Source organism: Rana temporaria, chromosome 1 (assembly GCF_905171775.1).
Source record: "Rana temporaria chromosome 1, aRanTem1.1, whole genome shotgun sequence".
NCBI classification, from domain to species: domain Eukaryota; kingdom Metazoa; phylum Chordata; class Amphibia; order Anura; family Ranidae; genus Rana; species Rana temporaria.
Genome location: NC_053489.1, coordinates 99263640 through 99275662, shown reverse-complemented (window position 1 = coordinate 99275662; position 12023 = coordinate 99263640). Strand labels below are relative to the sequence as shown.

Sequence of the window (12023 nt, the reverse complement as noted above, 5' to 3'; positions counted from 1 at the left end):
TGCTGGTGACATATATCTCTCGTTTTCTGCCACCCTTGGGGGGGCCCCAGTATAGTAGGAAGGGAGCTCACTGCAGAACATGTGAAAGGGCCCGTTGTGGGATCGTAGTAAAGGGCCCCAGGATATATATATATATAATTGCATTTTATAGTTGGCCCCTGTACTTTTGTCCCTGTCCCCCCATGTGCCCCCCTAAATATGAAAGCTGGAGACGCCACTGTGTGTACGCGGCATTAGAAACAATTTCCCGAAAAGCAGAGTACAGAGCTATTTAGCAGTCAATGTGCATGAATTATTTTTGGAGAATTAGGATATTATTTATTGTTACTTTAAAACCCACAAAAATAATGGGAGAGAGCTTTATGAGACTGCAGCTCCTGTTATCTGTACTTTGTTTTCTTGTATTCTAAATATTGGTGTTACACTCCCTCTGCTGGATTGTCTATAGAAATACAGTGTGTATTGCAGGGCTCAAAATGTCAAGTCCTCAGCTACTAGCCAGGCCTTAAAGTCACTTGCCACCAGTTTCCCCACCCTGCCCCACCCCTAATTCCACCACTAAACACGCCCTCATAAATGATCTCATAAAATTATACTGTTAAATGTTATTTGCAGAATTAAGTTACAAAAATTAATTTTAACAATATTAACATAAAGCATCAGACTACAGAGTTCCCTTTACATCATAGTCCACAAAGTTGTCCCTTATATCAGAGTCTGCAGCTTTCCCCCCAACATTATGGTATGCGTTTCCCTTATTAGAGTTTCCACTTATATCAGAGTCTGCTCTCTGCAGTATTGCCCTTTACATCCGAGTTCCCCTTTATGTCGGGGTCTGCAGAGTTCCCCCTTATGCCAGAATCCTTTCCAGTCCTTGTATGTGGGCAGATGTGCCAACTGGTTCTTTCATCGGCACATCTACTTAGACACCAGAGGGGCAGAAGACCGTCCAGAGCGGGACTGAATATTCACTTTAAAAGAGATTGTACAGTGTATGGCCATCTTACAGGAGATTGTACAATCTCCTGTAAGATGGCTATACACTGTACAATCTGATTGTACAATCTCCTGTAAGGTGGCTATACACTGTACAATCTGATTGTACAATCTCCTGTAAGATGGCCATACACTGTACAATATGATTGTACAGTGTATGGCCAACTTACAGGAGATTGTACAATCTAATTGTACAGTTTATGGTCATCTGCAATCAGACTGGACAGTGTCTGCCCCCTGCCTGAGCCTGGGCCGGCCTCAGCACTGTGCTTGCACAGTTATAAAGCCTGCCTGCGGCCATATATTTTATGGGCAGCAGTCGTCCGTAACAGACAGTTGGCAACCCTGCTCCATGCTCGCCCTCAACTTATTTCAACTCGCCAAATGCGAGCAGGCAAGTTGAAATTTTGAGGGCTGGTATAAAGAATGCCTCAGGCTTAGTTCAGACTAGTGCGAATTAGATGAGGGTTTCTCCACATCCAATTCACATATCAGGAGATGTGACTGGCTTTCTATAGAGCCAGGTTCATACATCTCCGATGCGGCTGCGTCTTTTGGTGCATTTTTAGGTCCGAATCCAGCCCAAAATTCGAACTGAAATTGGTCCTGAAATTGTGAATGGAGACGCACCGGACTCCTACTGTGAGCCACTGCGATCTCCAGTGTGAACCCAGCCTTAAAGTGTTTTTTCACTTTTGCAGCCACATTTGAGAGAATCACACAATATCTTTTTTTATTTTTTTCCCATAGTGTATACATGGCTTTTATTTCAGGGCTAAAGTAAGAAGGGCAGTTGGGGAGACTAGAGAAGTTGAATGGGGGAAGGGGCTGTCCAGAGAACCTTTTACTGCAGTGGAAAATCAGAAAATCCTTTAGGTCTTTGTGTCCAGCAAAGGGGTGTACAGTATCATACTTTAATAATTTTTTTGCTGAGAACAGACATACACAAAAGTATTGGGACACCTGCCGTAACAGGCACATGAACTTTAATTGGATCCCAGTCTTAGCCCGTGAGGTTCAATATTGAGTTGGCCCCCCCTTTGCAGCTAAAACAGCTTCAACTATTCTGGGAAGGCTGTCCACAAGGTTTAGGAGTGTGTTTCAGAAGCACATTTGTGAGGTCAGGCACTGATGTAGATGAGAAGGCCTGGCCTCTGCTCTAATTCATCCCAAAGGTGTTCCATATCAGGTTGAAGTTAGGACTCTGTGTAAGCCAGTTAAGTTTTTCCACCCTAAACTCGCTCATCCAGGTCTTTATGGATAAGTAAAGGGCAGTATGAATTGTTTCAAGAAACATATACAAAGGAATAATGTGACCTTACACTTGCCATGTATGTTTCCTTACAGATCCACAGGATTTGGCTTTTTGAATGCACTGTGCAAAGCAGCAGCTGTACTAGGAAACCTAATATTTGGCTCTCTTGTTGGAATCACCAAAGCCATACCGATTCTCCTCGCCTCAACCGTGCTGGTCTGCGGTGGTCTGGTGGGACTTCGACTGCCGGACACAAGAAACCAGGTGTTGATGTAAACGGAAACAAAAGCCATCTCCAATATTACTTTTTCAGATTTTTCTTCATAACAATCAGCCTAAGAGATCCAAAATACTCAAAAAATCATCCAGAAGCCCAGACACATTCTGTTCCCAAGATGTAGATGTTTTTTGCTGTGCTATGTATGTAGAAAAAACGCTGTCTGACATACCCTGTTGTTACTTATCATTTTCACAAGCTTTAAATTGTGCGTTTCTTTTTATTATTTCATCATGTACATTCTTGAGTGACCTTTTAAAAATGATACAGTATGTATATCTTCACAGAATACAGGCACAGTAAATAAGTTATAAAAGTGGATAAGAACAGAAGAAATGAGCATGGACAATGTAGCAAGCCCCCCACTCCCATCCAGTTGCCAAGAACTCTGCATGTTTCCGTTATAAATAGATCAGCTTTGAGCAGTATTGACACTACTAGCTATACTGCAGTGGCTACATGTCTAGGATCACAGAGGAAGATGGCACAGATGCACCTGCAGTAGGGGATTTAGATCTCCATCTTCAATTCATGTGCATGAGTAGACTTCCAATGAGCCATGCAGTGGGCAGAGATCCTGACAAACCTTTTCCAGCACAAGAAAAATACCTTGAATCCCTTGAAGAATCAGTGTCAAGAATGTCTTAGGCCGCGTACACACGGTCGTTCCAAACCGATGAGAATGGTCCAACGGGCCATTTCCATCGGTTCACCGCTGAAGTGGTTCCAAAAACCGATCGGGTCAGAACGCGGTGACGTCAAACACACGACGTGCTGAATAAAACAAAGTTCAAGGCTTCCAAGCATGCGTCGACTTGATTCTGAACATGCGTGGGTTTTGGACCGATGCTTTCTGTACTAACCATCGGTTTGGACCGATCGGGCAGCAGCCCATCGGGTCGATTTTAAAGCATGTTTTAAAATTTTGGACCGAAGGACAATAGACCGATGGGCTATACACACGGTCGGTTTGGACCGATGAAACTGAACCTCGGTCCATTCTCATCAGTTTTGTCCGACCGTGTGTACGTGGTCTTACTCTCAAGAATTAAAAAAAAATGTCTTTAGCTCCAGGAGCGCCTTTAACACCATACAATTATGAAAGATCTGAGCTTTGCCCATGCATGGCAAAACGCAAGTTGGCTTTATTGCCCCCTTCCTCAGTATTACATGCTCACCCCTCTTTTGCTCTGTTCAGCTGCCAAGAGTGAGGAAATTCAGTTGGAGCCTACATGGTGCTGAGGCCTTTCTCCCCAACCCATGTAATGGTGCTGAGCAAAGAGTCATAAAGAAGAAGGGAAAAGTTCACCTTCAGAGAAGGTATGTTGGGTAGAGGGCATTAAAGTGAACTTGTTCCTTTACATAGGCAAAGCACCGATCTTTTTTAAAGAATACTTTTGGGGTGATCCCACATAACATACCTCAAAAATGTGTTCATAGCACCCCTTCAGACCTTTTTTAAGGTAGTTCTGCAACTGCAAGATTTGACATTTTGCCTAATATCCCTATTACAAATGTTCCTCGATATGATTTTTTGTGTTTTGGCAAATACTTGAAAATAGATTCATGCGTGCTAATTAGAAAGCTGAACATTCGTTTTAATAAAGCTTAGGTTCTTTTCATAAAACCATTGTAATATTCATGCCATAAATACGACTCAATCATTATTTTTATAATGTTTTTGTCTGTTGAGGGTTCAGAGGTAACAGGCAAACAAGTAGAGGTTCGCAAAGGTAAGTTTAGTGATGGAACCTATATGCCATTGGTGGCAATGAATGTCTCACGCCACAGTTCAGTTTTAAGGTGTCCTCTTAAACACATATCTTTTTTTAATTTAAATATTCTTTATTATTTTCCCACATTTAAAACATTGCACGACATGTTTTCCAAGGGGTAGTTCTTTCAACTTGTCCTATAAACCTCCTCTGTTTACTCCCAGCGCACCCCCAGCCCGTGTCAACTTGTGTATCTTTCATCTTTTATAATCTTAACATATCTGACACAATTTACAGGTGCACTTTAACTCTTCACAGTTCACACCGCCTATCTACCTGTGTTCATGTGCACATACCTTAACTATGTCTCCAACTGTTCTAAGTGTTGTCTGTTATATCCTTAATTTCTCGTGAGTTTTTCCTACCCAGACTGAAAGTCTCTGCATGCGTGTTATTTCTACCCATATATAAAGGCCTCAGGCTCCTGCTCTAGGCCCCCCTCCCAATCTCTCAAGGGGGGTAACCCTTCTTAACTAGCTTCCACATCCTTTCAAATTTAATAAAATTACAGCGTCTGATAAGTACCACTTTTTACCTCAACACTGTTGCATTTATAACCTTAACCCAATCTTTGGATGTCGAAGGCCTCGACGACTGCCATCTTTGTGCAATCAATTTTCTTGCTTGGAATAGGCACCTCTGTACTACCGCCTATAGTGCTTGCTGGTTCTAAGTTCCTCCATATATCCCAAACACACACTCTAGATTCTAATTCTAATGTGGTCCCGAAAGTTGTGTTTATGATGTCGAGTATCTCTGCCCAATACCGAAACAGCCTTGGGCATCTCCGCATCTTATGTATGAAGTCCCCTGTCTCTTGACACCTGGGGCACTTGGCATCTGGTCTCCGGCCAAACATAAACAGTCTTTTAGGGGTATAATAGGCTCTATGTACCAGAAACAAATGTGATACTTTCTGTGAAGGTGAGACCGACACCAATGGCCCCAGTTCCAATATCCTCCTCCACTGCTCCAATGTTATTTCCCCCATGCCCTTTACCCATCTCTTCTTATTTTTAGGGGACAAAGACCCAGCAATGGCTCTACTGCATATTTGTTGCGTATAGCTCTGAGATAAGTCCTTTGGACATACCTGGCTTAATTATCATTAGAAGAATGGGAATCTTACTCCATTTCACTGTTTGTGTCTTAAACTGAGCACCCATAAACACATATCTAGATAAACAATATTATAACGTCACAATTGTAGAACAGCACATGCCCTGCACTGTCTTTTTTTTTTTTTTTAAACAGTGAAACAGGAAAGCCACAGTGACTCCAGGGACATCCAGTCAGTACAAAATAGCACATACACAATAAAATTACCCAATAAAACCCCTTCTACACATCAGGAAAGAAACATATTTTCTCTTATACTATACCATTATTAGTTAAATGCTAAAAATCAAAGACATGAAACCAGGATCAGCTATATTTAATATATTAATAGTGTTTATATGCTACTACAAGTACAAATAGAGGGGACCCTACTTAAGTTCTGGAGCCCAGAAATGTCCAAGACAACATTTAATGTGTATTTAAACCCAAAACAATCATTGGATGAAGTGGTTTCATTTTTATTTTTTGTCTTTTTTCCCCCACTATCCTCACATGGTAATCCTATGAATATCACACTTCCTGTCCCTTGGTGGCTACACTCACCGTACTGTATCTATGGATGGCGAGCCATGTTTGTCACCCTGGCTGGTGTACTGGCTACTAATGTGTCTGCCTTTGTTTATCTCTATGATATTGTGGCTGATGAGATTATTATAAAGTTAAGATAGATGGATAAATCTTTTAGTCTACACTTGCTGAAAATGTTTTTAGACTGGAAAAAAAACAAATGAATTCATCCCATCTAAGGACTGTTAAGCTTTAATATATTACATTTTTATGCTTGGGTTTAGTTATATTTTAAAGTTTAATCTGTGCTGAAGATAACTGTGTCATTATAATGCATATATGAGATTTGTACTGACCGAATATAATTTAACGTTTTTAATATATAATTAAAGTGGTTGTGAATGCTGAAAGTTTTTTTTACCGTCATGCATGAAGGTACAAAAACCTTCGGTGTGCAGCATCCCCCCCAGGCTTCCTTTAAACTTACCCAAGCCCTATTTTGATCAAGCAATGTGCACGAAAGCAGCGGCTCTCCCAGGTCTCTTCGTCCTCATTGACTGAGACACAGCAACAGGAGACATCGGCTCCCGCTGCTGTCAATCACAGCCAATGAGGAGGCACTGGGGGATGGGGTCGAGCCACACTCTCAATGTCTTGTGGACACACAGAGGGGGCTTAGGGACGAGCATGCACAAGCGCCCCTTTAGGAATCAGCTTTCGATGGGGGCATTTAGCAAGGGGGAGGGACTAGGAGCACCCACAGGGGACCTAAGAAGAGGAGGATTGGAACTGCTCTGGGCAAAACCATTGCACAGAGCAGGTAAGTATAACATGTTTGTTATTTAAAAAAAAAAAAAGAGCCTTCAATATCACTTTACTCATAAAAGATTGTGCCAATCTAAAAAATGTTTTTCCTTTTCTAAATTGCACTATAAAAGTTACATGGGTTGCTATGGGAAGTATTTCTGTATTTCCATTTCCAAGGGGATGGGTTCACAGCAATATTCCCATGTGATAGCATAATTTTACACTGCTGAATTTTAATACTGTTTACACATCAATGACAGCTCAGAAATCAGTGACTCGTCGTACTGTCTAAAGGATTTAAACATTATTATCATAGTGTGGGTGGGTATATATTTCAGTGCTAAAATATAATATATTATTATGCATTATATAAACAATATAGACAAGATGTATAATAATTAAAATATATATAAATAAAATAAATAAAATAATTTTACATTTAATTGGAAGATAAATTTAATTATTTTCTGATAAAGGTATAACTTTTTTGAACATGTTTACATATGACCTGTCAGTGACACTGAAGCCTTTTAGCTTCTAAAAATATTCTGAGTGTGATTTATTATTGATTCAAACCATGTGCTTATTTAAAAAAACTAATCAGTTTAAAGGTCATGTTAAGAGTTTTTTTTATATATTATTTCATTCTTTTATTTTTTTAGGTCCAATAATTATTTTATTTATTTATTTATTTGAGATACTATTATATATACACTGCTAAAGAAAATGTAAAGGAACACTTTTGAGGCTGGGTTCACACTACTACACTACTTTCATCCTACTTTGCTCTGCTACATTGGTCCTACACTGATCCTACATTGGTCCTACATCGGTCCTACATTGATCCTACATTGGTCCTACATCCATCCTACTTTCATGAACAGGATACTACTTTGATCCTACTTTGTGATAGTCTGACTTGTTCTTTGACCAATCAAAACAATCCCAGAGTGAGATAAATTCCTTTTACTGCTGCTGTAATCACAAGTCAGATGTCAAAAGTTGGATGGTTAGGACAAGGCTCCTACTTTGGTCCGACTTCAATGATATTCAATGGGCTGAAGTAGGATCAATGTAGGACCAAAGTAGTCCAGGGAGCATTTTCAAAGTCGGACCGACTTGTGTAGGACCAGTTAAGACAGCTCTCATAGGGAAACATTGATTTTCACACGTCATGCTACATGAGCTCCCAATGTAGGACCGTTGTCGGACAAGTGTGAACCCAGCCTAAGGCTGGGTTCACACTACTACACTACTTTCATCCTACTTTGCTCTGTGTTCAATGTTTCCCTATGAGAGCGTCTTGTAGCGTCCTACACAAGTCGGTCCGACTTTGGAAATGCTCCCTGTACTACTTTTGGTCCTACATTGATCCTACTTCAGGCCCATTGAATATCATTGAAGTCGGACCAAAGTAGTATCCTGTTCATGAAAGTAGGATGGATGTAGGACCAATGTAGGATAAATGTAGGACCAATGTAGCAGAGCAAAGTAGGATGAAAGTAGTGTAGTAGTGTGAACCCAGCCTCAATCAGCATATCGCATTAAGTGAATTAAACTCCTCAGATTGAACTGGTCATTAAAGTAGCAGAGGGGGTTGTTAATCAGTTTCAGCTGCTTTGGTGTTAATGAAATTAACAACAGGTGCACTAGATGGGCAACAATGAGACAACCTTCAAAACAGGAATGGTTTTACAGGCAGAGACCACTGACATTTTTTTCTCTACTCATATTTTCGGACTGTTTTTCACTAGTTTTGCATTTGGCTAGGGTCAGTGTCACTACTGGTATCATAATGTCACATCTGGACCCTGTAGAGGTGACACAGGCAGCCCAACTGGATGGATCATCAATATGTGCCATTGCCAGAAGGTTTGCTGTGTCTCCTAGGACAGTCTCCAAAGCATGGAAGAAATTCCAGGAGGCAGGCAGTTTCTCTAGGAGAGCTGGGCAGGGCCATAGAAGGTCCTTAACCCATCAAAAGAACTGGTATCTGCTCCTTTGTTCAAGGAGGAACAGGATGAGCACTGCCAGAGCCCTACAAAATGACCTCCAGAGGGCCACTGGTTTTAATGGCTCTGACCAAACAATCAGAAACAGACTTCCTGGGGGTGCACCGAGGGCCTGATGTCCTCTAGTGGTTCCTATGCTCACTGCCCAGGACACCGGGGAGCTTGAGTGGCATTTGCCATTCAACACCAGAATTGGCAGGTCTGCCACTGGCTCCCTGTGCTTTTCACAGATGAGAGCAGGTCCTCCCTGAGCACATGTGACAGACGTCAAAGGGTCTGGAAAAGCTGTGGAAATTTTATGCTGCCTGTAACATTGTTCAGCATGGCCTGTTTGGTGGTGGATTAGTGATGGTCTGGGGAGGCATATCAATGGAGGGACACACAGACCTCTACAGGCTACACAATGGCACCCTGACTGTCATTAGATATTGGGACGAAAGCCTTGGACCCATTGTCAGACCCTACGCTGGTGCAGTCAGTCCTGGGTTCCTCCTGGTGCATGACAATGCCCGGGGCCTGATTTGGCAAAAGTATGCAGCCAGTCTCTGAAGGATAAAGGAATTGATACCATTGAATGGCCCCCACGCTCGCCTGACCTAAATCCAATAGAACACCACTGGGACATTATGTTTTGGTCCATCCAACGCCACCAGGTTGCACCTCAGTCTGTTCAGGAGCTCAGTGATGCCCAGGTCCAGATCTGGGAGGAAATACCCCAGGACACCATCCATTTTTTTATTACGTTGTCAGGCATGCATACAAGTACGTGGGGGCCATACAAATTCCGGAGTACCATTTTGAGTTGCTGCAATGAAATTTCAGTAAAATGGACAAGCCTGTTGCATAATTTTCTCACTTTGATTTTTGATTTTCTGGGTATCTTTGAATTCAGACCTCCGTAGGTTGATAATTTTAATTTCCATCAAACAATGTGGCATCCTTTTTTTCTTAACACATTATCCTGTCCATATTAGAATAGATATACAGCATGATATTGTTGTCCCATTGAGATATGATGTGTTATCAAAGTGTTCCTTTAATTTTTTTGAGCAGTATATATATAATTAAAGATATATCTTGTATAAAATCTATAATCAAATTGATCAAAGAATCTTGATTGGCTATTTGAAGTAAGCACATTATAAGGAATATGATAAGCATACAATAAAAAATACACAGAAGATTTTCAGTCCCTTAGTAGCAAGAGATCCATTTTGAACAGATCACTATAAATGTGTTACAGAGGGGATATTAGCATGCTACTAAGTAAAAAATCTTTTGTGGAGCTCAGCCATTTATTACTCAATGAGTAATAATGATGTGAAAGTTTTGCCAACCCTCAAAGAGTCATAGGGGTGGCTAAATGGAAATTCATGCTGCTGTATGGTGCTTGTTCCAAGGTCTGTTGCCGGTATGAGATCCACTCTGGAGAATAGTGGTAATGAGAAATAATGTTAGGTTTTGAGTTACATGAAAACACCAGCAGATACATGATGTGGCTTCTCTGTTTATTATGCAAGCACTAGTGTATGAAAAAAATGGTTTACATGCAACTCTGTTGAAGAAAGGGTATTATATTATATATTTTTTATTTTGTATGTTTCAAAAATGTAAGCAGTTTATTGGTTTCGTGTGATAAGGATCAGATTTTCTCAGTTGGCAAAATAAAAAAAAAATCAAAGTGAAATATTACAGTATGTGGCTAGTAATTGTTATTAACATTCAACTGGAGTTGTTCTGTAATGCTAAACATATCTCCCATTGCTGGAGATGTATAAGTAGTCCAGAAAACTAGCTACATATGTTTTGAAGTTTTCCAATTATTCAAAGGTTCTGGCATGAAATCCTGCAATTTATTTCCTCAGTGACTACTTTTCTGATCATTTTAGACAAGTGCATACTGGTCCTAGTGGAATCTCTAGCTCCTACTGGAGCAGGAGTGTCCAACATGTAGCCCACAGACTAAGCCTCGTACACACGACCAGTTTTTCCGTCTGGGAAACTGCCATGACAGCTTTTGGCCGGGAAAACTGGCCGTGTGTATGCTCCATGGCAGTTTTCCCATCAGGAAAACCGCTGGGAATCGCGGCGGGAAAAATTAGAACATGTTTCCTTTTTTCCTGCCGGGATTCCCTACATTTTTAAACCAGCAATTTTCCTATGGGGAAAGCCTGCGGTGGAGCATACACACGGCCGGGATTCCCAACCAAAGTTCTCATGGCAGTTTTCCTGTCAGCTTTCCCCTCTGTTTTTTTCGGCGGTAAAAAGTCAGCCGGGAAACCCGTACGTATGTACGAGGCTTCACATGTGGCCCAAGATGTCTATGAATGCGACCCAAGACAAAATCATAAACTTACCTAAAAATTTTGATTTTTTTAATGTGCTTACTCTTATACTGCTTACACACGACCATTTTTCACGACAAGAAAAATGCCAGATTTTTTTTTAGAACTTGCTCTATTTTTTCTCTTCGTTTTTCTCGTCGTTCTTTTTCATGTCGTGAAAAACAGTCGTGTATATGCTTTTACGAGGGGAAAAAAACACGCATGCTCAGAAGCAAGTTATGAGACGGGGGCGCTTATTCTGGTAAAACTAGCGTTCGTATTGAAGATAGCACATTCGTCACGCTGTAACAGACTGAAAAGCGCAAATCGTCTCTCACCAAACTCTTACTAACACGTGGTAACACAAAATTAGCAAAAGCAGCCCAAAGGGTGGTGCCATTTGAATGGAACTTCCCCTTTATAGTGCCGTCGTACGTCTTGTACTTTACCGCGCTTTGCACGAGCATTTTTTTTCACGAAAGTCTGTATGAAAGGCAGGCTTGAGCCTGGCATTAACAAACACACATGGCCAAAGCCACACAGTGTCTCTTAACTAGACTTTTATAAGTTTTGTCTTTCCAAAGAAAAATAACCCACTCTTCACAATCATACCTTATTCATGTCAGCCTTTTTCGGAAAAACATATATTTGTGAGCAAATATTTTCAAGAATGAAGCACAGGAAGGGCAAAATTAGAACAAAAATATCTCATGAGCACCTTGAGAATTCATTGAGAATTGCTACTAGATCCATCGAGCCAGATATTGATGCGTTGGTTTATCAAAAACAGTGTCAAATATTGCACTAGTTTTATGTTGCTCTCTTTTACTTTTATAATAAAAAATATTACAAAACAAATTAAGTTTTATTACTCAGGTATGTACATTATCTACATCAGTGATCATTAACTTGTGATCTGCCCAACTTTTTGTGCTCGTCAGCTATCCTTAC

At 40.8% G+C, this 12023-nt stretch overlaps 1 protein-coding gene across 1 annotated transcript in view; it reads left to right on the top strand.

Annotated features, from left to right (window-relative positions):
- Window positions 1-3243, top strand: part of SV2C (synaptic vesicle glycoprotein 2C) — a 250179-nt gene extending 246936 nt beyond the window's left edge. The window contains exon 13 of the mRNA XM_040341177.1: window positions 2344-3243. Coding sequence (XP_040197111.1) covers window positions 2344-2527 — 184 coding nt within the window. The 3' untranslated portion in view covers window positions 2528-3243. The remainder of the gene's footprint in view (window positions 1-2343) is intronic.
- The last annotated feature ends 8780 nt before the right edge of the window (window positions 3244-12023 follow it).